This window comes from Aquarana catesbeiana, linkage group LG04, assembly GCF_042186555.1.
Source record: "Aquarana catesbeiana isolate 2022-GZ linkage group LG04, ASM4218655v1, whole genome shotgun sequence".
Taxonomy (NCBI): domain Eukaryota; kingdom Metazoa; phylum Chordata; class Amphibia; order Anura; family Ranidae; genus Aquarana; species Aquarana catesbeiana.
In genome coordinates this window covers 595,758,039-595,784,781 of record NC_133327.1, presented here as the reverse complement: position 1 = coordinate 595,784,781, position 26,743 = coordinate 595,758,039, and the positions used below count along the sequence as shown (strand labels likewise).

General features: G+C 39.8%; 1 protein-coding gene across 4 annotated transcripts in view; it reads right to left on the bottom strand.

The window, feature by feature from the left end:
- Positions 1-963: 963 nt before the first annotated feature.
- The window catches only part of AFTPH (aftiphilin), a 118,146-nt gene continuing 92,366 nt past the window's right edge, over positions 964-26,743 (bottom strand). For 2 of the 4 annotated variants that reach the window (XM_073628199.1, XM_073628197.1), the window contains 3 exons: positions 22,915-22,998; positions 8,456-8,579; positions 964-5,094 (listed from right to left, as the gene is read on the bottom strand). In XM_073628199.1, coding sequence (XP_073484300.1) covers positions 4,950-5,094; positions 8,456-8,579; positions 22,915-22,998 — 353 coding nt within the window. In that variant the 3' untranslated portion in view covers positions 964-4,949. The remainder of the gene's footprint in view (positions 5,095-8,455; positions 8,580-22,914; positions 22,999-26,743) is intronic. The other 2 variants (XM_073628200.1, XM_073628198.1) reach the window with 1 other exon arrangement.

Sequence of the window (26,743 nt, the reverse complement as noted above, 5' to 3'; positions counted from 1 at the left end):
TTGGACCATGCTTTTGTGTAGTTCCTTGGATATGTAACTAACACCCAGTCTGCACTGAAGTGAGTACCCACCTGGCTTTAACCTTCCCAAATTGTTCCCTACCTGGTTGTTTCTTCTGGGAACTGGATTGTCCCCCCCATATACCGCATGCTAGGTACTGCATTGCCCAGGTATGGCTACCCTTGATTATGGACTTTTGCATAAGAATGTGAACCTAATCCAATCCTTTCAAACAGTTGGACTGTTATCCCACTATCATTTTATAATCAGTTTGGTGCTGTCGTGTGCATCATAGTTTACATAAAAACAATCATAAGGAGCTTTTGCTGGAAATAGGCACTGCCCCTCCTAAGAAAGTGAAGCACTGGTTTATCATTATCTTTACCTAGATTTATCACACGCAAGATGTTGCCTCTATGTTGTTTAGTGAGCAGCCTATTACTTATATCTAATTAAGTGAAAGCCTTTGTCTTCCGATATTGATGGGACATGAGTGGATAGGTGGGTCTATGCCAGGGGTCTTCAAACTGCGGCCCTCCAGGTGTTCAGGAACTACAATTCCCATCATGCCTAGTCATGTCTGTGAATGTCTGAGTTTTACAATGCCTCATGGGATGTGTAGTTCTGCAACAGCTGGAGGGCCGTAGTTTGAGGATCCCTGGTCTATGCAAAGCTTCTGGAATTCCACAGCTTCTGATTGCTATCTTCAGAGACTGTATAGGTTTCTTAATAGTAGTCTGTATGACAATCAATGGATCATGGCGCTGAAAATACTGGATTAATCAGGGAGATGAAGAGGCATAACATAATTTTGAGCTCTTCCACAATACACTAATAATTTTAGCATATGAAAACAGATGAATGCAAATAAAGTGAAGGGTTGGGAAAAAAAAAAAGTAAGAATATGAAATAACAAGATTATGAAATAACGAAAATCAGAAAAAAAAACACAAAACCACTCAATGTTGTTATTTTTTTTTTTATTCTTGTGTAAGCTAAAAGAAAATGTACACGCTTACATTTCATAAGAACTTGGGCATGCACGTGAACCTTGCTGCAACAGATCAATTTCATTTTTTCCATAGGAATTCTCCCATAAATTTACATCCCAAAGTCTTCTATGTATATACAGCCTAAACCATAGCAACCTATGATTATGCTTTTTTTTTTTTACACTGTGCAAATCAGAAGGATAGTGGTACAACAGACACAAAAATAAAAAACAAAAAAAAAAAACCTAAAGAACATTAATCAAATGCTTCATAAAACACATTCATATTATTTTGGTCCTTCTTAAACCCAAATCAAGCAGATTAAGCAACCCAATCATCTCAATTTTATTTTTAACACACAGAAACAAAATGGAGCAGAACAGACAGTCTTGATAGATGTGAACTGATGGCTTGATTGTAAAAAACCTGCTAAAAAACCTGACTTAGTGGGCAATCCCTTGAAGTAAAACTCTACCCTTCTGACAAATCTGATCTTGTAAGACATCAAAGTAAAATGATACACTTTGGAAGAAATATATATTATGTGTCTTGTTTATGTGTGTACAGAAGTCCACTGTGTTCAGTTAAAAAAAAAAATGAAAAAGAAAAAAAAAAACCCATAACAGATTTTATCTGTTTAACTAAGATTTTGCACCCGTACAGCCAGCCAAACATGGATTGAAACCGGCCGAATTCTACTGATCGACATCTATACAACAACCAGCCTGTAAGATAATTGCCGTTTGATCAGAGCCACCGGCTATAGCCAGCAGCACTGATCAGCGTATTCTGATGGCAGGGAATACCTGGGATGGCAGGGAATGCCTCCCATTAGAACATCATAGCTCAACAAGAGTAATCCCCCATCCACGTTGAATGTGTAGATGGGGGAAACATGTCTGTTTTTTTTATTCAAGCCGCTGGTTGAATAAAAGAAACTGAATCATTTATGGTCAGCCTACGTGCTATAATATCTCTGGCCTGGGATCCCAGAGTACAGTTTGTTGTAACTCCCCAAAAATGTAGTCCTGAACACTACACATTTATAATAACCTGGGGGCCTTAAAAGCAACTTTGGAACCCCTATTTGGAGTTCCAACACATCGCCTTTAATGTGCCTACAGTTCCCACAGAACAGCAAGCAACATTTTAATATTCTCAATAGGAAACAATAGTACTTATTTATTACAAAATCAGAGGGAAGTACTGACTTAGCCCTAACTGAAAAGAGGAAAGGAAAGTTGTAAAATTTTTGTACAATATGATCTGTTTGAACAGTTGAAAGTTCGCATCATTGTCCCTAAATCAAGACGACCTCATCAGCCTGGCCAACTACAGCTTGAATCATGATCACACTTAAAGTTGAAATTTAGTCTTTTTTTTGTTTGGGAGACAGCATCATAAATGTTTGTTATAGTTACAGGTTTGTATCCTAGTACCTGCAGGCTTTTGCTGCTGCTAAAAGATCTTACCTGCTTACCTTCTCTCATCAGAGCCACTGGATACTGTTCTGAACAGCTGTCCTCCGGCATTAAGGTTAAAGGAGAAGTATGGCCAAAGCTTGTTTGACTGTACTTCGCCTATAGATTGAAGGAGTGCAGTCATTCTACACTCCTGTGACCCGTTTTCCATACTGGACCCATACTGCGTCCACCTAGGTGAGTATAATTTAGTTTTTTTTCTGGAATCCCATACTTTTTTTTACAGCAGCCACTGCTACTGAGAAAAGTTGCACTGCCTGCCCACCTACCCCCATCACCATTCAGAGAACTCATCAATGCATCATAGTGGAGCAGCTGAATGACAGCATCTACTCTGCCCATTCACGAAAGGCGATGCATTGTAGGAGAGTTGTAATGTAAGCAATATAAATTGCGGACAGGGTAAAAGAGGGAGGGCAAGCAGCGCAACTTTTCTCAGTAGCATTGATGGCTGTTAACCTTAAAGGCCTCATACACACACAGGCGTTCTTCCTGCCACTTTTAGGAGCATCAGGTTTTTTTTTTTTTACAGCTTAAATACGTCTCTCCATGTTATTCGATGTGTCCATGCGCACATAGGCTTTTAGGAGCTGTAAGTGGCATAGGCGCGTTCAAGCTGTAAAAAACAAAACAAAACCCCAGGGCCTTCTGGAGCAGCAGTGTCAAGCTCTAAAAAGCCTGATGGGGCTAAACGCGTGTTACTGCTGTATTCAGGGTTAAGCCTCACCAAGTGTTTTTAAGCTGTAGTAATTGGATTTGAGAGTGGAAAAAAGAAGAGGGCAGAGAAACGCTGCTAAACGCGCATTAACGCCAATGCAAAACGCTTCTAAAAGTGCGTTTTTACAGCCTTTTTTTCCTGGCATGGGTACAGGCTTTACAGTTCGTTTTTGTGCCCTGTGTGCATGAGGTCTAACAATGCCGGAAGACAGCTGCTCAGGGCGTTATACAGCGGCTCCAAGGAGGCACAGTGGGAAAGATTTTTTTGCAGAAGTAGCCACCTGCAGGTAATACATCATTACATATAACTGTGTTTGGGGCTGTATCCCAAAAAATATACACTATAATTCCAGATGGTCATACACTTAGCAAATTTCAACAGGTTCCTGAGGAACTGGCTGAAATTTCATCAATAGATGGTCCTGTCAAGCTCCACTATGCCCAACATCTTTTGTTTGAAAATCTAAAGCATCCAGGTAGAAGATTGTTGGCTGAACAGTGAATGCAGCCAATCAGTTGCAGTCATTGTTCATGTATTATCGCACTTGCAGGTGCCGGCTGTCAGAATACAATAACTGGCAGAGAAGATTCAAAATTTGCACTGTTGAGCAAAAAAAAAAAAAAATCTATGAATGTATAGCCAGCCCATAGATCCGATTTTCTTTCCTTCCACTATGGGTGAAAGGAAAGAAAATTGCTCAATTTCCTCATCAACACAGTTAGTGTTGATGGGGAAATGCCTCCCGCAGTGCTATTGTGTTCTTCCAGCAGGGGGATGTGGGGAGCCTTCCTGGTTGGCAGAACACAATGAGAACTGCTAGCAGCTATAGCCGCCTGTAGTGATCACCTGTAAAAAAAAAATTAAAGATCCAACAGGCTAGTTGTACCCAAGTTTGATCATTGGATCAACATGGTTACAAGAAGCCTGCCCATAGATGGATTGCATCTTGACCGATCCTTGGTAAACCGGACAAATATCTGTCCATGTATGGCTGCCTTTAGTCTATGTTGCCCACTGCAACCATATCCTCCCCTTCTGTCTCTAAGCACAGTATGGGGGTACAGTGAAAGGCAGAATTTCACAGGCCGCGATGGACAACACAAACTGTCTGTGACAATGCGTCCACGACTTACGGACCCAACTGCACACACAAAGAGGCCAGATAAAAGCTCTGTAAAAAATGACTGATATTGCTGCCTTTTTTAAAAGAGCAAATTTGCCAGAAAATTAAGAGTTATGCTTTAACCCAATCTCTGCCTCTGCTGGGTTGCTGTTCCCAGAGGGTGGGTTATGCACAGATGTCCGCTCCACATCGGTTTAAGTCAAATGAACACATAAAATGAACAACACTGAACACGTATATGTAACAGTACAACAACGGTAATACAACTGGAAAATGGGGAGATGATGTCACCGCAATAGGCTCACAGGCAGTGAAGGTTTTGCATGTTCACGTTTTGTCTGTTTTTTATTTTTATTAAGAAAGGATCCACCAGTGTATGTAACCCAGCACATCAGGAAAAAAAAAAGAAAAAGAAGAGTTCCCCTTGCCATTATATACAAATTAATTGGAATAATTTTTATATAAATGAAGGATTCAGTGTTGAACTATACATCAGAGTGTATATATACCCTTTGTCATTCTGCTTACCAACACTTCATATAAAGTGATTGTATGAAGCAGACACTTTCTTCCTCTTTAAAAAGTTTGGATATAAAACATCCAATGCTTTTTGGATTTTTTTTTTTCTTGTCTGATCAGTCTACCTTGTCTTGAGAACTTGTTAAAGGTGTTAATGAGACAGGGAACATCAACACCTTGGCATGCATGAAAGACAAGTCAGGAAGGCTGGCTATTACTTTGGCAGCCTCTTCGCTAAGGTTCTCATCTCTCCGAGGTTTTCTGTTGAGTAGAAAAAGGGAATTGTGTTAATCCAACCAGAAAACATATATAATTAAGAACATGGAAAAACAAGAGATGGTGAACAGAGTTCATACATGATTAACAGTATACTGTATTATGACAACTTCCATGTTGAAGTCAGCACGAGAGCCCATAAGGCTTTGTGTATCAAACTTAGAGGGATGGGAAAAGGAACATTGTTCTCACAATAATCAGAAGAGGCTTGCTTATATGTTTATATAAAATTACTGACAAAATGTGAGAGGTGTTATTTTAGGTTTTATTATTCTCTCCCCCCCATTTTTTTTTTTTTTTTTTTTACACAAGGCCTATAATCTAATATGTATTATATACACCGAGTCTAGGATTAATTGACCTTAGAAAGGTTAACCACTTGCCCACCATGCTATAGCTGATTGATGGCTACAGCGGGAACGGCTAGTTCTGGGCCACTGTCAAATGATGGCGTGACATGATCCAGAGGACACTGCTGATCACAGATTGAGGTAAAGAGCCAATCGGTGGCCCTTTACTACATGATAAGCTCTGTCCAATCACAGCTGATCGTGGATCTAAACAGAAGCTGGTTACAGCACTCCTTTTCTCATGTTGACAGCATGAGGATAGAAGAAGAGAGCCAATACCAGGCTTCTCTAAAAGTCTCCTGATTATTAGTGCAGTCCCAACAGTGCCGCCAATCTGTGCCATCAATGTCCATGAGTGCGGCCTATCAGTGCCCATGAGTGCAGCCTCATCAGCGCATATCAGTGAAGGAGAAAAATTACCTGTTTGCAAAATTTTATAACAAACTATGAAAAAGTTTGATTTATTTTTCAAAATTTTCGGTCTTTATTCCTTTATTTAGCAAAAAATAAAACACAGTGGTGATTAAATACTACCAAAAGAAAGCTCTATTTGTATAAAAAAAAAAGATAAAAATGTTGTTTGTTGCATGACTGCGCAATTGTCATTCAAAGTGCGACAGTACTAAAAGCTGAAAATTGGCCTAGGCAAGTGGTTAATTAATATTTGCTATTTTCTGTGAAAATCCAAACGCATGGATATGGCTATCATTAGTACAAACTTTCACCAGGATGTTTGCATAAAATAAAAAAACGGTCAAAAATCACCAAATTGCCTTGTTTGTACACTGACTCACTCATCACTATTGCCCTTTCTTCCTTGTTTCCTGAATTCAAGGGGACTGTGAACCACTGAAAGCTGCAATGTTTAGGGCTTGTACCCACAAACATAGGTCTCTGTAGCTAAGCTGTATACGGTTAGCATAAAAACAGTACACTTTAGGTGGCACTAAAGGAAGATATAACTGCAAAGTAGCTTTGTGACATGTAAATGTTCTGGGGGCATCTGTCATAGACAAAAGTTTTCTTAAGTTGGGGGAGAAATTTCCCTAGCAGGAAACAGGCAGAACATAATTCTAAAAGTATAAAAAGTAGTGCACATAATATAACCTGCATAACCACATAAATCCTTACAGTTCATAATAGTCTTAACCCTTTCATGCCTAAAGGCAAAACAAATATTAATGCCGAAGCATAATTTTGCAACTTTGACATAATTTAGTAAAACCGTACATATCACCACAACTACTTTGTGCATCCAGGTGAATTATTCCTTTTTTCTTCCAGGACAAAAATGTGGCTTTAATTTGGTGGTAGATGGTTATGGATATCTCCCTATTTTTTTAGTCTTAGATAGTAGTGATGGGTTGGAAATTGCCTTTTAAAATAAACCAATCAAACCTACATCTGATAAATTCTGAATGTTAAAAGCTGTATATCTAGTTATAAAGACAGCTGACGTTATATGCAAAGCTCAATATTTTTTTCCATGGAAGTTAAGCTTGCCCAGCCCATTTAAATCTCATAGCCCTTTGATGATCTATTGGATGGCCTCATTAGCCTATAGGGCAGTGGATCGCAACCCTTCTAGCTCCATGACCCCTCGATAAAATTGTGGGGACCCCCAACAGTAAAATTATTTTCGTAGCGTGGGTTGTCAGCACCTAAGGCAAGATAAGTAATTTGCGCCCCTAACCCGCAGACATTTAGTGCTCCCTGAGTCCCTTCCACTCGTACAGTATTAAAATCCCTTATGGTACATTTCGGGATGTACCACTCTCTTTGTTCTTTCTTTCCCTTTTATGTCTTCTATCCTAATTTCGTGCCTCCCCCCCCCCCCCCCCCCCCATCTCTCTCTCTTGTTCTCTCTCCAATTCTCTCTCTCCCCTTTTCTTTGGTCCTCCCCCTCTTTTCATCTCTTCCATGTAGTCTCTCCTTTTTTTCCTTCTCTTACTCCTTGTTGGGGGGGAAGAGAATGGGATGATAGGCAGTGCTGGTGGAGGGATGGAATCACTGGCAGTGCTGGGGAGAGTTCTGATCAGCCAACTTAGGTGTTCTTGATCAAGGTCATCTGCTGGGGACTTTTAATGGCAACCATAATCACAAGAAGTGTTACTCACTGTCTCCGGCTCTGTGGTGTCTCGCAGCAGTGACACCTATGCTGAAATCAGAAGACAGGGTCTCTTGCATCCCCTCCCGCTTCACGTTCCTCACTAGTCAACTGACCTCTGGTCTCCGCCCCCCAGCCATGTCATGAACTGAATGGGTAGCCACAGGCTCCAGGAACAGCCCCTGCTGGCGCGGGCTCCAGGAACAGCCCAGGATTCGGCGACCCCTGGCAAATTGGCATTCGACCCCCGAAGGGGTTGGTTGAGAACCACTGCTATAGGGGGATTTCAAGAAAGAAAGGGACTTAGCCAAGCTAACATTTACCAAGATAAGTCCAGATTTGCAGACAACTTTAAGCGTCCATTTCACCAAATCTAGTCATTATTTTGAAATGTGGCTTTCACTTAAAAGTAGAAAACTTGAGGTGGAAAATGCCCTGTGAAATTAGAGCCTCCATGAGGAAAGAGAGATCCACCTCACCATACCAATCTGAGCATGATCTATATCCAGCGTTGCTCGCTCTCTCTCCTCACTGGGAATGGAGGCAGCAGTGGAAGCCACTGGCTCCTGCTGCTGTCAATCAAATCCAGTGAGGAGGGAGCAGGGGACGGGGCCAAGCCAGGCTATGTGTGTCTACAGACCCACACAGCCCGACTCGGGAGCCTGCCCCCAGCGTCTGGCCCCATAGCAAGCAGCTTGCTATGAAAGCAGATGGAGAAGAGGAGTGGAGTAGAGAGCACTAGCGGGGGGACCCAAGAAAAGAAAGTTCAGGGCAGCTCTGAGCAATACGGTTGCACAGATCAGGCAAGTATAACATATTTGTTATTTCATTTAAAAAAAAGCTTTAGTAATGCATTAACAAGAATACCTTGCAACTCAATTTAACTCACTTTGCAGAAGTGCTCGTTGTCTCTGCTGTAGACATAAGTCTTGCAAATGCGTCCGTCACTTTGTTGCTGGCACTTGAGCATTCCACTTTTGAAGTTGTCAACGCATATAATTCGGGATCCACACCTTGCAGTATAAAATGATAATCAGCAAAGGCAAACCTCAGCGTAGTCACCTGTCCAATCACAACCACCACGACCCACACAATTCTCTAAACATCTGAGTGTTTCGGTTAGGAGGTATGGGGTTCCAATTTCAGCTCATGAAGACATTCCTGGAACTGTGCACTGGAGGCTAATAAAGGGCGCCACAACATTGTACATATAGACTGTATTTGCAGAGCAAAATACACCCCTTTCTCCCGAAGGAAGAACTGTGGGGATGCATAAAGAGGTCTTCTCATGCCATACATAATCACATATAGGCTAGGGCTCTTACCAAAACAAGAAGTCATAAATGACAAACACCTTCTGCAACAAAAGCAGGTCAACATTGGCAAAATGAAAGTCTCCTAATCGCACTCAGATGTTTACAGAAGCATGCAGAGAACTCACACTAAAACACAAAAATTTAACTAACGCTACTACGTTAAGCTTGCTGAAGCATGAAGGACACTGAAACCAGCACCAATTAGTAACCATCAGAATTTTCCAAGAAGTAGTTCCTCAGAGGCTGGAAATATAACATGTTATGAATAGATGACTTACCCATTTTATAGTTAAATGCAGAATTTATGCCATTTAATGAAAGTATATTCCTTATGAGATTTTCCCACAAGAGAAGAGAACATCTTTTTATGAAGTGACTCAAAACCCTAAATATTTACTTTATTGTCACCGTTTTTTTATATTCTTCCTAAAGCTGGGTATACACTAGTAGAATTTTGTTCAACATTTTTCATTGTGAGAACATTGTAACGTTTAACCATTCTTCTAATTATTGGTGGGATGAAACCGGCGCTTGTTTTCGAAAATTCGAAGGAGCGGGGTGGAAAATTTCTCTCAAATGTGCAAATTTCTAACAGTGTTTTTGGTTTTCCTTCTGTAAAGTCCATTAGTTTCTAAATCAAATGTTAAAAATCAGATGAAAGCTCAAACTACTTTCAAACGACATTCCAATGTACAGAGAATTTTTGTACAAATATTCTAAGAATTTTCTTTTTAAATTCTATCAGTGCATACCCAGCTTAAGCTTCCTCTTTTCTCCAGAGATAAAACTAGAGGCCTGATATATCAACATGTTGGTTACCCCTCAGTCACTGGTATCAAACCTGCCTTGAAACAATCTGACTGGTGACTGAGGATAGAACACGCTGATAGCTCAGACTTAAGTATTTGTTTTTTTTTTTTACATGTACAGAAAGATTTATGAGCTCTCTACTTCCAGTTCTAATCCCTAGACTAGTTTAGTTATATTGGGTGGGTGCTGTAAAAAAAAAAAATGGGAAAGGATGGTGCCCTATATATACCATAACAAAAAATGAAAACCAATGGATTTACCAACCAGTAAACTGGTGGAAGCTGTCATTCTTTATTCTGGGATGTTTAACTACCAACCACACCCTGAGGAAAGAATAGAGACTATGTACAACTATACGTTTTGCTTACGTCATAAGAAATGTCTTTGCCTGGTCTGTTTCTTAGTTTAAAAAAAAAAAAAAATCAACTTTCCCCTCCATAAAAAAAAAGTAGATTCCATTTAGTGTTTTATGTTTTATCTGTGAGGTGTTTAACTACTTTTACACACTAAGGGGTCTTAAAAAAATATAAATCAATGTGAAAATGCCTCAGTCCCTGTAATTTGCTTAATATGTTTATTATATGTGCTTGCCAGCTCCATCTATTTGCTATATTATGGTATTTTCTGGTTTGAGGCGCTGCACACATAATGACATATTTTTTTTTTTTATAAACAGAGCCTTTACTGTAGATGTGCCACATTTAAATGTCTTTTACACGGTTAACCCCATCTACATTTGAGAACTGAAAGGACAATAAATCCAAAGCAAAAACAATACTCAAACGTGCTGGCATTAAGTAAGCCCTCCACCTGCAAAGCCATGAAAACCCAAAACAGACAAAACGGACAAAAATCCAATCATACTCCCTTGTACCCATTAACACTCATGAGAACAGCAACCGAGGCACCATAAACAGCTATTACTTTGCATCATGCCTGGGAAAACGTATAACCAGCTGACCATTGTCATTATTAGTGATAGCAGATCCACACAGCACTGTCAATAGTATTTTAAATAGAATTCCTTAAAATACAGACAGGTGAATGTATCATCATATTCTGGATATGACCTAATCACAAATCAGGGAAAACTTTATGGTGCACGGATTATATAACTGACGGGTCAGCTGTTAAGTTCCCAGGTATGGTCACACAAACAAGAAAAAAAAAAAAAAAAATTCCAAATGTTCAGCACGCTCTGACACATGACTTTCCCAGAAACAAGTTAAATGTGTTAAAAGGATGGTGAGATCACAGATGTGTTAAAGTGCATCTGTCAGTTTGCAGCAAATGCCATATGCCAGTAGGAATGAGGGTTGGGAAGATTGTCCTTTTCTGCAGATCTGAAAGTATTAGTGTATTTTGAAATAGCGTTCAATCTTAACTCCTGTATCATTCATCACTAATTACAGAATAGGCATGTGGTCATGGCAGCTCTTTCATTGATATTTTGAAATGATGAATAAAGGCTGTCCTCAGCTGTCCCACTAACTGGTTAGTGCTTTTACCCTGAGAAGCAAATAAAGGCATAAAAAGGAAGAAAATGGGTTTTACAGTAAAACCTGTAACAAGAGAAATTTGCATGATGCAAGGTCTAGTTCAGGGATATGCAATTAGTGGACCTCCAGCTGTTGCAAAACTACAAGTCCCATCATGCCTCGGCCTCTGGGTGTCATGCTTGTGGCTGTCAGAGTCTTGCTATGCCTCATGGGACTTGTAGTTCTGCAACAGCTGGAGGTCCGCTAATCGCCTATCCTCGGTCTAGTTGCTTGGCTGCTATGTTTTTGCTTTAACCCATTCTGAGCCACTGACCTGGTGCACGTATACAGATCAGCAATGTCAGAGTAAAGTCCCTATCCATACTTGCTTTGGGTCAGTAACTGGAAGTACTGTAGCAAGAGAATCAGCATTATACAGTCATGTAAAAAAAAAAAAAACAAAAAAAAAACATAAGTATACCCAATGGAAATTGTTGACTTCTTCAAGATATTTAAATAGGCAAACATTAAAGAGAAGTATGGGAATCTGGGTTTTTGTAGAAACATACTTACCTAGGTGAATGCAGCATCGCTCTGATGCTGCATCTGTCCCCCGCCAGCTCCAACACTGAGAACTGAGCGATCAAACACCGCTGATCGCTCGGTTCTCAGAGCTCCCTGAGCAGAGAGCTGGTGACTGTCAGTCTTTGCTCTGCCCCCCAGTGCTCTCTGGAGCGCTGGGCTGTGGAGGGGCGGGAGCGGCCGGCTCAGGCTCTCAGCGGCTCACTGAGAGGCTGAGGAGCGTGTCTGTCCAGGCATGTGGGCGGATCCCGACCATATGGTCGTGATCTTGCACGAGCCTGGACTGGCTCTGTGACGTCAGCTGACAGCGGGCTGAAGCCTGCTGTCTGCTGAAAACAGGTCACAGGAGTACAGAATGAACTGCACTCCTATGATCCATAGAAGTACAGCCAAACAAGCTTTGGCTGTACCTCCTCTTTAGATTTCAATTCAAATAGTGCCTACACTTAAAAGTGACATACTTAAACAAATGACACATGGCATTATGTATTCATTTGCATGATCTAAATCAGGGGTCTCCAAACTATGGCCCTCCAGTTGTTCAGGAACTACAATTCTCATCATGCCTAGTCATGTCTGTGAATGTCAGAGTTTTACAATACCTTATGGGATGTGTAGTTCCGCAACAGCTGGAGGGCTGTAGTTTGGAGATCCCTAAACTAATTGAACAAAAATAGATTTATCATATGGAAAAAGTACACCCCAACATTTACCAGAACTTCAAATCCAGTGTTTAAGATTAGGTGCCAATAATAAGAACCTCCTTAGGGAGTATACATATGGAACCTTTAAACCTCAGACATCTAGGTCTAGTGTTCTCTTTGCTATTAACATGTGTAGGGTCATTATGCCAAGATTGACAGAGCTTTCAAAGATCCTGATAGAGAAAATTGTACATGCTTCTGAGTCGGGCAAGGGATTTAAATAGATTGCCTAATGATTTCAAATCATTAATTTCACAGTAATCTACCTGTGGCTTAGATTTTAAACTGCTAATTTGTCCAAGAAAGGTCAACCCAAGATCTGACCATTTGATGCCAAAAGAAGTCTTCGAAAATCCCCAAATTTCATCACAGAGTGTTCAGGTGATTCTTGCAACAGTTGGTGTCAAAGTGCATGCAATTAGAAAGACGTTACCCAAATTCAACCTGCATGAGAGGTGCACTGAGAAAATGCCTTTGCTGTCCAAAAAAGAACATTAGAGCAAAAATACAGTTTACCATTGAAAATATTGTCAAAGACCAGGCTTGATGGAATACACTGAAGACTGATCAATCAAAAGATAGAGGTGTTTGGTCACAGTAACTGTAGAAATGGTTGCTTCAAACCAAAAACAGAATTTAAGGAGAAAAATCTCATAACAGCTGTGAAGCATGGTGGTGGAAATTTTATCAAGCAGATAAAGGAGATAATAACTGTAAGCGCTTATACAGAAGATGCATACAATCCTGGGGGTATAGAAAATTAGCCAGGCATAAAGTCCATGGCCATAGTAGTGGCAGTCCAGGGGTTAATATAGTCTCTGATCGTACAAGATGTGAAGGGCTGGCTAGTGGGATGATAGGTCCTAAAGGCGGCTGCTGTCCTCAGAGAGCTGGCTCTGTGGTATTGCAAGAGGGGGTAGAGAAAAGGAAGCGCCACCTAAGTGCAGTATTAATGTAAAAATTTTAATAGCATAAAAATTGAACACTTACAAGAAAGACAAATTAAAAGGCTCATCTGTGAGAAGCTACCAGCCTCCATCTGCAGCCCTACAACGCTGTTAACTACTTCCGGACTGGAAACTGAGGAAGATACACACTGCTTACTCACAGATGAGCCTTTTAATTTGTCTTTCTTGTAGGTGTTCAATTTTTATGCTATTAAAATTTTTACATTAATACTGCACTTAGGTGGCGCTTCCTTTTCTCTACCCCCTCGTGGAAATTTTATCGTTTGGGGTTGTTTTGCTGCTTCAGGGCCTGGGCAGCTTGCAATCACTGAATCAACTATACATTCTGCATTATATAAAAGTGTGCTTGATGAGAATTGGAGGCCATCTGTCCCAAAGCTGAATTTGAACTTGAAATTATCCTTTAGCATGTTTCGAAGCACAAACCAGCAGGAATGGCTCATTAAAAAGATAGGGGGTTATGGACTGCATTGTAAAGCCCTGATTTGATTACTATTGACATTTTGTAGGGGGGTTTTGAAGCAGGCAGGTAATGCTAGGAAATTCACAAACATCTTGCAAATGAAGGAATTTTGTATTGAGGAGTGGTCAGATTTAGAAATTGGTGGCCAGGTATACAAAATGCCTACAAGTCATTCCTGCTAGAAAAATCATACCAGCTTTTAAGGGCGTGTGCACTTTTTACACAGTACACCATTAACTTTGTTACCTTTGCTAAATAAATGATTGAAAAATGGTTCTGTGTTTGTAACATACTTATTCAGGTATATCAACTATATCTTATCTGTAAGCAGTGTTTGAAAAAAATTGAAAAAGTCAACAACTTCCATGAGATGTACTTAAATTTTCACATGACTGTAGCTAGGTGACATATTCAGAAGGGAGTCAACATTTGCAACTTTTGTGTTAAAAGTTATTTTATTAATATTGGTACTACAGGTACTTACAGTGCCTTGAAAAAGTATTCATACCCCTTGGAATGTTACAACCAAAAAACGTTAATGTATTTTATTGGGATTTTATGTAATAGACCAACACAACGTGGCGCATAATTGTGAAGTGGAAGGAAAATGATAAATGGTTTTCAACATTTTTTTGCAAATAAATATCTGAAAAAAGTGTGGTTTGCATTTGTATTCAGCCCCTTTTACTCTGATACCCCTAACTAAAATCTAGTAGAACCAATTGCCTTCAGAAGTCACCTAATTAGTAAATAGAGTCTACCTGTGTGTAGTTTAATCTCAGTATAAATACAGCTGTTCTGTGAAGCCCTCAGAGGTCTGTTGGAGAACCTTAGCAAACAAACAGCATCATGAAGGTCAAGGAACACACCAGACAGGTCAGGGATAACATTGTGGAGAAGTTTCAAGCAGGGTTAGGGTACAAAAAAAAATATCCCAAGCTTTGAACATCTCACGGAGCACTGTTCCATCCATCATCAGAAAATGGAAAGAGTATGGCACAATGGCAAACCTACCAAGACATGGCCGTCCACCAACTGACAGGCCAGGCAAGGAAAGCATTAATTAGAGAAGCAAGAGGCCCATGGTAACTCTGGAGGAGCTGCAGAGATCCACAGCTCAGTTGGGAGAATCTGTCCATGTCCACAGGACAACTATTAGTCGTGCACTCCACAAATCTGACCATTATGGAAGAGTGGCAAGAAGAAAGCCATTGTTGAAAGAAAGCCATAAGAAGTTTGAAAGAAGCCATGTGGGGGACACAGCAAACATGTGGAAGAAGGTGCTCTGGTCGGACTAACACTGCACATCACCCTGAACACACCATCCCCACCGTGAAACATGGTGGTGGCAGCATCATGTTGTGGGGATGCTTTTCTTCAACAGGGAAGCTGGTCAGTGTCAATGAGAAGATGGATGGAGCCAAATACAGAGCAAACTTAGAAGGAAACCTGTTAGAGTCTGCAAAAAACTTGAGACTGGGGAGGATGTTCCCATTCAAGCAGGACAACGACCCTAAACATACAGCCAGAGCTACAATGAAATGGTTTAGATCAAAGCATATTCATGTTTTAGAATGGCCCAGTCAAAGTACAGACCTAAATAAAATTGACATTCTGTGGCAAGACTTGAAAATTGCTGTTTATAGATGCTCTCCATCCAATCTGACAGAGCTTGAGATATTTTGCAAAGAAGAATGGGCAAAAATTTCACTCTAGATGTGCAAAGCTGGTAGAGACATACCCCAAAAAGACCATCAGCTGTAATTGAAGTGAAAGGTGGTTCTACAAAGTATTGACTCAGGGTGCTGAATACAAATGCACGCCACACTTTTCACATATTTGTTTAGAAGTTTGAAAACCATTTATGATTTTCCTTCCACTTCACAATTATGTGCAATTTTGTGTTGGACGTTCACATAAAATCCCACTAAAATATATTTAGGTTTTTGGTTGTAACATGACAAAATGTGGAAAATTTCAAGGGGTGTGAATACTTTTTCAAGGCACTGTATATAGCACCATCAATTTACACAGTGCCTTACATATATATTATACATTCACATCAGTCCCTGCCCTCAAAGAGCTTACAATCGATGGTCCCTAAATCACATTCATACACACACATACTAGGACCAATTAAGACAGGAGCCAATTAACCTACTAGCATGTTTTTGGAGTGTGGAAGGAAACCGGAGTAAACCGACGCAGGCACAGGGAGAACATGCAAACTCTAGGCAGCTAGTGGGATTCAAACCAATGACCCTGGTGCTGCTAAGCAGAAGTGCTAACCACTTAAGCATTGTGCTTTTAAAATTAAAATCCAAGCAACTTTTTTTTTTTTGGATATAAACCTGTCAGGGAGATCTTGAGGTATGAAGGACCATGCGACTCACTCCCCTCCCTCTCATGTGACAGTGCTGGTGCTTCGTGATTGGCTTAGCACAGGAGTCACAAGGGTTTGTGATCACTCAATCTAGGTATGAGTGATCACAAACAGTGGATTCATCATTGTTTAAAGTATCAAACAAAGCAATACCTAAGGTATTGATTGAAAATACAATCTAAATCACTCATTTAATTATTTTGTATTGCGATTGACTGCCTGACAGGCAAACCGATATTTCTTTGATCAATCAGAAATTATCAATAAAATTTCGCCATGATAGGCTGACATGCCAGCATTGAAATTGCTCACTAAATCGATTGCACAGAGAGTTTATTATTCTTTTTCAATTCATTTATGAGCGATTGAATGATAGTATCAGTATGTGTTTGGGCACTTTCAGATTATATCCTTGCAAAACAAGCAATATATTCTTCATTAGCTGTAAAGAAAGAAGGACACACAGTTTTGTTTGTTTTATTACTGCCCAGAGTTAAGCTTCAACTCTTGATGACTATATTTAAGAGGTAAGGGCTTGTAGACAAACTGCAACATATAGGTGCAGCTCAAAAAATGTGAATATCAAAAAGTTCATTTATTTCAGTAATTCAATTCAAAAAGTGAAACTGATATATTATATAGATTCATTAAACACAAAGTTATATATTTCAAGCATTTCTTTCTTTTGAGGATGGCTTACAGCTAGTAAAAGCCCAAAATTCAGGATGTCGGAAAATTAGAATATTGTGAAAAAGTTCAATATTGTAGACTCATGGTGTCACACTCTAATCCTCTACTCAGCTAATTAACTCAAAACACCTGTAAAAGGTTCCTGAGCCCTTAAATGTTCTCTTAGTCTTGTTCAGTAGGTTACATGATCATGGGGAAGACTGCTGATTTGACAGTTGTCCAGAAGACAGTCACTGAAACCCTACACAAGGAGGGTAAGTCACAAAAGGTCATTGCTAAAGAAGTTGGCTGTTCACAGAGTGCTGCATCCAAGCATATTAATGGAAAGTTGAGTGGAAAGAGAAAATGTGGTAGAAAAAGGTGCACAAGTAACAGGGATAACCACAACTTTGAGAGGATTGTAAAGGAAAGGCCATTCAAGAATTTGGGGGAGATTCACAAGGAATGAACTACGGCTGGTGTCAGTGCTTCAGGAGCCACCATACACACACATATCCAGAACATGGGCTACAACTGTCGCATTCCTTGTGTCAAGCCACTCCTGAACCAGAGAGAACAATCAGAAGCGTCTTACCTGGGCTAAGGAGAAAAAGAACTGGACTGTTGCTCAGTGGTCCAAAGTCCTCTTTCGGATGAAAGAAAATTTTGCATTTATTTTGGAAATCAAGGTCCCAGAGTCTGGAGGAAGAGTGAAGAGGCACAGAATCCAAGATGCATGAGGTCCAGTGTAAAGTTTCCACAGTCAGTGATGATTTTGGAACCATGTCATCTGCTGGTGTTGCTTCCCTCTGCTGACCAGCTTTATGAAGATGCTGATTTCATTTTCCAGCAGGACTTGGCACCTGCCCACACTGCCAAAAGTACCGATACCTGGTTTAACGTTCATGGTATCACTGTGCTTGATTGGCCACCAAACTCACCTGACCTAAACCCCATAGAGAATCTGTAGGGTATTGTCAAGAAGAAGATAAGATATCAGACCGAACAATTCAGACTGAAGGCCACTATCAAAGCAACCTGGGCTTCCACAACACCTCAGCCGTGCCGCAGGATGGTCCCCTCTATACCACGCCGCATTAATTCATGCAAAAGGACCCTCGACTAAGTATTGAGTGCATACCATACTGTACATGGACATACTTTTCAGTAAGCCAACATTTCTGTATTAAACATCATTTTTTTATTGGTCTTGTGTAATATTCTAATTTTCTGAGATACTAAAGTTTGGGTTTTCACTAGCTGTAAGCCACAATCATCAAAATTAAAAGAAATAAATATGCTTGAAATATATCACTCTGTGTGTAATAAATCTATATAATATATGAGTTTCACTTTTTGAATTGAAATAATGAAATAAAGTAGCATTTATTTATCATTTTGATGATATTCAATTTTTTCGAGATGCACCTGTATATTTTCCAAATGTGACTAGTTGCACCCGGGAAGTATAATGTATTGATGTGACACCATTTGAAATTAATCTTCAATGACATCTTCCTTTAAAGTGAACATGCAAAACCAGTGAGTCACTACACAATAGCAACAAACTACAAAATAGCAATCTGGGTAAATTGCATGACTTTATTATGGTTTGATTAAAAATATAAAAGGATATAATTCAGAACAAGTGGAATGCATAACAGTCACTGTTCAAAGACATTCTGGAGAGATAGTTGATATTTAAAATCCTAACAAATTTTTGTTGGTTAGAATTTTTAAGGGTTTTTATAGAATGTCAGTGCATACAGATATCCCATAACTGATTTCCAGACTCGGTGAGTGTACTGTGTACCACAGTCAGTTGAGGTCTATGGGGACCATAAAAATTGGTATACACCAAAGGAATCTGTAAAAATCTCTAGAGCCAAGCTTTAGAGGGCCCTATATAGAGGCACACGTCCAATCTCTTATTGGAAACTTTTTCTATCCCACTCCATATGCAACAGCTCATCATGCTGCTGTTTAATATCGTTCTGTGGAGTCTTTCTACATGTGCTTGGAAAGTTTTATTGTGTAACGTGATCTATAATGACTATCTTCTTATAGGAAGGATCTAGCAGATGCTAAATGAAGATTGTAGGACACACAATTAAGTTTCTGTGGCTTCCCTACTGAAAGTCTTGAATATATGTGTTACCTATAATTGGCTCACTCAAATGATAAAGATGCAAGCTTTTAAAAGGACTTTTAAGGTTTTTCTTCCAGGCATTATTGCTAATGAGTTTGCTTGGCGAATGAATTAAGGGCATGCTTACATCTTTACAACTGGTAAACCGGTAAATGCAAGTGCATCTAGAAAGTATTCACAATGTTTCACTTTTTCCAAATTTTGTTATCTTACAGCCTTATTCCAAAATGGATTAAATTCATTATTTTCCTAAAAATTCTACAAACAATACCCCATTAATGACATTGTTAAATTAGTTTGTTTGAAATCTTTGCAAATAGATTAAAAATAAAAAAGGAAAAAAAAATCCTATGTACATAACTATTCACAGCTTTTGCCATGACACTCGAAATTGAGCTCAGGTGCATCCTGTTTCCATGGATCATCCTTAAGATGTTTCTACAACTTTATTGAGTCCACCTGTGGTAAATTCAGTTGACTGGACATGATTTGGAAAGGCACACACCTGTCTATATAAGGTTCCACCATTAACAGTGCATGTCAGAGCACAAACCAAGCCATGAAGTGCAACTAATTGTCTGTAGATCTCCGAGACAGGGTTGTAACAAGGCACAGATCTGGGGAATGGTAGAGAACAAAGTCCCAATGAGCACAGTGGCCTTTATAATCCATACATAGAAGTTTGGAACCACAAGGACTCTTCCTAGAGTGGGCCGCCCGGCCAAACTGAGCGATCAGTGGAGAAGGGCCTTAGTCATGGAGGTGACCAAGAACCCGATGGTCACTCTGACAGGGCTCCAGCATTTCTCTGTGGAGAGAGGAGAAACTTCCAAAAGAACAACCATCTCTGAAGCACTCCACCAAGCAGGCCTGTATGGTAGAGTGGCTAGATGGAAGCCACTCCTCAGTAAAAGGCACATGACAGCCCACCTAGAGTTTGACAAAAGGCACCTGAAGGACTCTCAGACCATGAGAAACAAAATTCTCTGGTCTGATGAAACAAAGATTGAACTCTTTGGCTTGAATGGTAAGAGTCATGTCTGTAGGAAACCAGGCACCACTCATCACCTGGCCAATACCATCCCTACAGTGAAGCTTGGTGGTGGCAGCATCATGCTGTGGGGATGTCTTTCAGCAGCAGGAACTGGGAAACTAGTCAAGATCAAGGGAAAGATGAATGCAGCAATGTACAGAGACATCCTTTTTGAAAACCTGCTCCAGAGCTTTCTGGACCTCAGACTGAGGTGAAGTTTCATCTTAAAACAGGACAACTACCCTAAACACACAGCCAAGATAACAAAGCAAAGCTTGTAGCATCATACTCAAAAAGACTTGAGGCTGTAATTGGTGCCAAAGGTGCTTCAACAAAGTATTGTGCAAAGGCTGAGAATACCTATGTACATGGATTTTATTTTTAATACATTTGCAAAGATTTCAAACAAACTTATTTCAGGTTGTCATTAATGGGGTATTGTTTGTAGAATTTTGAGGAAAATAATGAATTTAATCCATTTTGGAATAAGGCTGACAAAATGTGGAAAAAGTGAAGCGCTGTGAATACTTTCCGGATGCGCTGTATAACAGTGGTTTTACCTGCTGTATATCCGTCCATCTATTCCAGATAATTCAGTGACATTTGACAGGATGCCTATTTTAACCCCTTAAAGGCCGCAGCTCCATGCCACTACAATGGTTGAAGGAAAGTTGCCGTTTGGTCCTATTCACTTTTTTTTGTCAGGGCTGCAAAGCATCACAGCCATGGCATGTGTACCACCCCACCATAGGTACCCCCACACCCGGTACAGTTGTGTCCACTCTCTACCACCAGGGTTCTGACTGGACAGTGAAAGTGCAGCAGCAGAAGGATGCCTCTGCTCACTCTGCTCTCTCATACTATTGGCACATTCCTTGTCAAAAGATATGCATGCAGTGCATCTGCTTAGAGCCTTGGGTTTCTTCTCCCCCTGCCAACCTGAATGCTGATGTACAGGAGAAGCCGACTACCATGTTAAATTCATATACCTTCACTAGTTTACTAACCAATAACCAAGTGCATCACAAATTTCAAAAATTTCTACGCTGACTGATACAAAAAGTTACCGCAGTCCGATACTTCTCTTTCCTTAAAAGCCTCCAATAAGTCATGGTGATGTGCTCTGTGCAGTCATAAACACAGTCCTACCTACCAATCGCTTTAGGATGCAGCAAAGACTCATGTAAACACATCTGGGAGAAAGGTACCTTAAATCAATTGCAGACACACCCTAGAAGCCAAATAATCAGCACAAATTAAATATACACTCAGTGTACTTGCTGGCTCTTGAATATTGCCCTACCTTCCACATAAGTAGATAAGTAGATATAACAACACTCACAGAGCAGCATAATATCTGAACTAGGAGGCTTTGAAAAAAGGCAGCTGTAATAATAATGTGGATGCAATCAGGCTTATCTCAAAAGGAACAACACAGGACCGAAATGCTGAAGCTGCCACTGTTGACTTTTTATAGATGCTGCCAGCATCTCTCCTTTGTCATTGAGCAAGTCACTGACCTAGAAGTAGTATGGGCATATCAGGTGATCCAACACTTCACTGGGTGCATGCTGGTTTCAGGTAATTGACTCACTATATAGTAAATTCAAAGATATGGATGACAGTACTACAACCTGCACCTTCAAAACCATGTCAGTATTGGCACCTCTTATAGTTCTGTTCTGGCGAGCTCACTAAGGCTCCATGGACACTATCAGCTGAAAAAAAATGCTAGAAAAATGCTGGATGAAAAACACTTATAATAGCGATTTTGTGCCAGCTGTAAACAGCAGTTAGGAGCTTCCAGCTTTTTTTTTTTTTCCCACTGGCAAAACACCCCCAAAAATGCATTTTTTTTCTGCTCTCAGAAGCTGAAGCTTCAAAAACGCCTTTAGATTAAAATAGTGTGCATGGACACATAGGATAATACCATTTGCTTCTAGAAGCAGAAAAAAAAAAGCTCAAAAGCTGCTGCTAGGAGCGTTTTTTTAAGCTACTGTGCATAGAGCCTTAAAGAGAATACAGAAACCATAGTCATCAAACTGCTAATTAAAGAAAAAAAAAAATAACAAAAGGATAAGTGAGCAAAATGGTAATTACTGTATTATTTTTGTCTATGTGAACATGTCAGCTGCTACTTCAGGGATTCAACGTGAAGTGGAAAGAGAATGTGAAAAAAAAGCAAATAACAGCATTAAAATTAATGCACAACTAGAACCGTGTTTGGCCAGTTCCATTTTAATTTTGCTTACGTTGCATAAACCGATCTTTCATATTTTTCATCATTGAATGAATTCTTAAATTTACATATAAACATTTAATACATAATACTTTGTTGCTGGCCATAATAGGCTTTCTAATAAGAAAGCCCAGCACTGCCAGATCACTAGATTACTGCTTCTGTTAAACTAAAAATCCATCTGGATCCTTATCTGCCAACCCGACAGGGAAAGGGGTGCACCTCAAGTCACTAATTCAGCCTTGCGTTTTGAAATCTGATGTTCTGCTCTTCGGGTCCTTTCACAACATAGGTTATTCACAGCATAGCAGTTAGCATTTTCATAATTATGAATTATAAAAAATATGTAAGATTTACCCAACTAAAAATAAAATATAAATTTTTAGTCCCGAACATAATGAAAATATTTACCAAACATTATGCATTCCTTTAGAGGTGCCTAAGATAATTAGTGGTAATCAAAAAAAAAAAAAAAAAAAATCTGTCTTGTTTGTAGGAAAGCCACAGTGACTTGCTCATGCTTTCTAAGGCAACCATTCTGACACTCAGCTGACCTGGGAGAGTGGTGGTGCTGTTAAAGCCACTGTCATCCACGGGCCCAAAGAAATCAAGATTCAGAAGAGTGGAACCTCCACTAGCTTGAAATTCAGAGACCACGTTGGTAGTCAGTCGTAAAAAAGGTAAGCCAGAGGAAGGATTGTGTGTGTAAAAAGGGGGTAAGACATACACTTAAACATGCATGATATTACTGCTAAATATGCCACAGTTAGAAAATACTAACAGCTTACATAATTATATGCAAGAATGAGTGAGCACAAGGCAAGAATTTACAGTAAAGAAGTCAAGATTGGAATAGATCTTGAGACAATGTACATTTGTTTTACAGAAAACAAGAGATAGAAGTACACACAACTCTACAATTTAATGGGAAATAACGCAGTGAATTTTCACAGTGACTGCATCCTTGATGGTAAGAGCATTACCACGTAAAAAAGAAGCAGGGATCAGTACGGTAGGTTCTGGTGTAGATACTGCATAGGATCTGAAATGTTAACCCACACACCTTACCCACTTACCATGTTCTTGCTTACCTCAAAGACATCAACCACCAATGAAAGCTGCACATCATATTGTTAGTAGCCATTGCTCAAGCTATGCCAATTCTGGCCAAGCATAGAAGTCACAAATCCTAAGGACCCATTTGTAATGATGCATTTTACATGCTTAAATGCACCTGCATAGGTTTTTAATTGTTTTTATTAGTGTTTGTTCGCATATAAGCTGTGTGTTGACATGCATTGGTCAAAATGGTTCATAGCCATTTTTTTCATCATTCGACGTGTTATAAGGGGCTTTTGGTAGGAATAGCAGCACATATCAATCGCACCTGACCAAAGCAAATAAATGCATGAAAATGGCAATAACTTGATAAGTGCGGTTTACAGCTCAAAACTTCTATTCTGAAATTATTATAGCCCAACTCTTTTATAATAAAAGCACATTTGGATTTTATACTGTAAAGATAAACTTCTTTTTTTTTTAATTTAGAAGCTCTTCCTCACAATAGTTTTTTTTATACATTCTTTATTTGTAAGAATAGTTTTTAAATAAAATAATGTTAAACAATAACAATAGGTTTTTAATTAAAATCTGATTTGGGAATTAGGGAATTCTGCAACATTTGCACATTACTGTCTTAGGTACTATATAGTGTTAAACTATTGGGGAAGCATGAAGGTGGCACCACTATTACCTGACAAAGTCACGAATTACTTGTGAATCCATAGTTCACAGTCTTAGGATAACATTTCTGCTTCTATGGCCACATTCAAGCAGCCTGCACAATATTTAAAAACAGATAATCGCTGGATAATGTATGAAATAAGGACTGAATTATCATGATTGTAATATAATAAAAGGAGGAAATAAATAACCAAACTCTAATCCTCACTTTCAACGTGTTCACAGAACGCCAAACCACGTCACTTGCTTTGTTACACCTTGAAAAGAGACCCAGCTTCTTTAGACCACTATACAAACAGTGCAAAGCTGAAAACAGACAAAAAAGTAAAGTTTGTAACACTCACATTATACACTCATTCTAGGCTAGTAGGAGTTTAGATCTTAGCGCTTAGCATGCTCAGCTGGAGAGTCATGTATGCTAAACCACCATCTATGGAGTGTATTAGGTTAGAGCCACTGATTGGTAACCAGACCCTGTGGAAGTGAGCAGTCTCTATATAAATAGTTCATAAAAAGTCCATATAAGTGTAAAGTTCATTGGACAGGAGGAAGTAATCCAACAATAATGGGTGTCCAACATGGTGCCTCAGAAATGTGAGGTGACCTACCCCCCTCCAGTAATATCACTCTGCACCTTGTGGTTCAGCTTAATCCTCCCTGCTCAGCATTCTACCTGAGGACTTCTGCCTTGCCTCCTCCATACGGCAGCGGACCCTGGTGGTCCACATCGTGGACATTCAGCGCTGACATCCAGGACTCCTATTCTTGATGAGCCTGTTTTACTTCGCTCCCTTGTTACTTATTGTATTAAATAAACCTGTAAATTGTCTGCACTTAGAGGAGCTTTTTCTTCTCTCTCCTGAGAGCCAAATGATCAGCAGCCTTAGGCTGGCCATCGACGGTTTAAATCTGTGTATGGGCGGGCTGAATTACCAAGTTGATCGATCAACTTGGGTACAACCAGCCTGCCAGAATTTACTTGCGACTGGCTTAGCTGCTAGCAATAATCACTGTCTTCTCCTGACAGTGGCAGCTTCTTTCCTGCAACCAACCCATGGTTGCAGGAAAGAAATGTGCACCATGTATGGCCTGCCTTACACCCTTCCTGATAGATGCCAGCCCTCGTATGGCTTCCCAGCTATGATTCGAGCAAAGATCTGACATTGGAACAAACCTGGAACAGGTGTAAGGTGAGCATTAAAAAAAAAAAAAAAAAAAAAATCTACTCACAGTTTACAACTTTGCACAGAAAAGTACGATGAGTCTGTTTAAGAGTTTAGGTCAGCTTTAAAAATTTAGTTTGCTTTGCTTACATTTCCTGGTTCCTCCCTCCTCCATCAATGTGCTAATGAATTTAAATAAAAAAATTGGTGTTTACATGATGATCACTGGGTCTCTGTGCTATGCCATCAGATTATAGCTGGTGGGAAGGGCATAAAATCACAAAATTTCTCCATCCACACATTTGAGGTGGAATGGGGGAATCTTTGTTTGTTGTTTTTTGACATGCGTCGCTCTTCCATGTGCTCCTTGTTGCAAAGGCCAGTTACAGGTTAGGGTGGTTGCCATATGTTTGTATTGTTGGTGAACTGGTGAGGGGACACACTGGATACCTTTGCCGCCATTGTCCTATTCCTGGGTGTTCAATGCTTTCCTATACTTTTGAGGGGTGGGCTCCCTCCAGGCATACCTTCCCCTAATCTATCCATTATTATATACAGTGGATAGAAAAAGTCTACACACCACTGTTAAGATGTCAGGTTTCTGTGCTGTAAAAAAAATTAGACAAAGATAAATAATTTCAGACCTTTTTCACCTTTATGTGATCTATAAAATGTACAACTCAGTACAAACTGAAATCTTTGGATGGGGAAGTAAAAATAAAAAACTAAAATAATGTGGTTTCATAAGTGTGCACACCCCCTTATGACTGGTGGCATAGCGGTGTTCAGAATTAAGCAATCACATTCAAACTCGTGTTAAATAGGAGTCAGTACACACCTGTCATTTAAAGTCCCTTTTATTAACCCCAAATAAAGTTCAGCTGTTCCAGTAGGTCTTTCCTGGCATTTTCTTAGTCGCGTCCTACAGCAAAAGCCATGGTCTGCAGAGGTTCCAAAGCATCAAAGGAATCTCATTGTTAAAAGGTATCAGTCAAAAGAAGGGGAAAGAATTTCCAAGGCATTAGATATACCATGGAACACAGTGAAGACAGTCATCATCAAGTGGAGAAAATATGGCACAACAGTGACTGGACAGGAACTGAGCGTCCCTCCAAAACTGATGAAGACGAGAAGAAAACTGGTCAGGGAGGCTGCCAAGAGGCCTACAGCAACATTAAAGGAGCTGCAGGAATATCTGGTAAGTACTGTCTGTATGGTGCATTTGACAACAATCTCCCATATTCTTCACATGTCTGGGCTATGGGGTAGAGTGGCAAGACAAATGCCTTTTTTTTTTTTTTTTTTATGAAGAAAAACATCCAAGCCCGGCTAAATTTTGCAAAAACACATCTGAAGTCTCTCAAAAGCATGTGGGAAAATGTGTTATAGTCTGAGGAAACCAAGGTTGAACTTTTTGGCCATAATTCCAAAAGATACGTTTGGTGCAAAAATAACACTGCACATCACCAAAAGAACA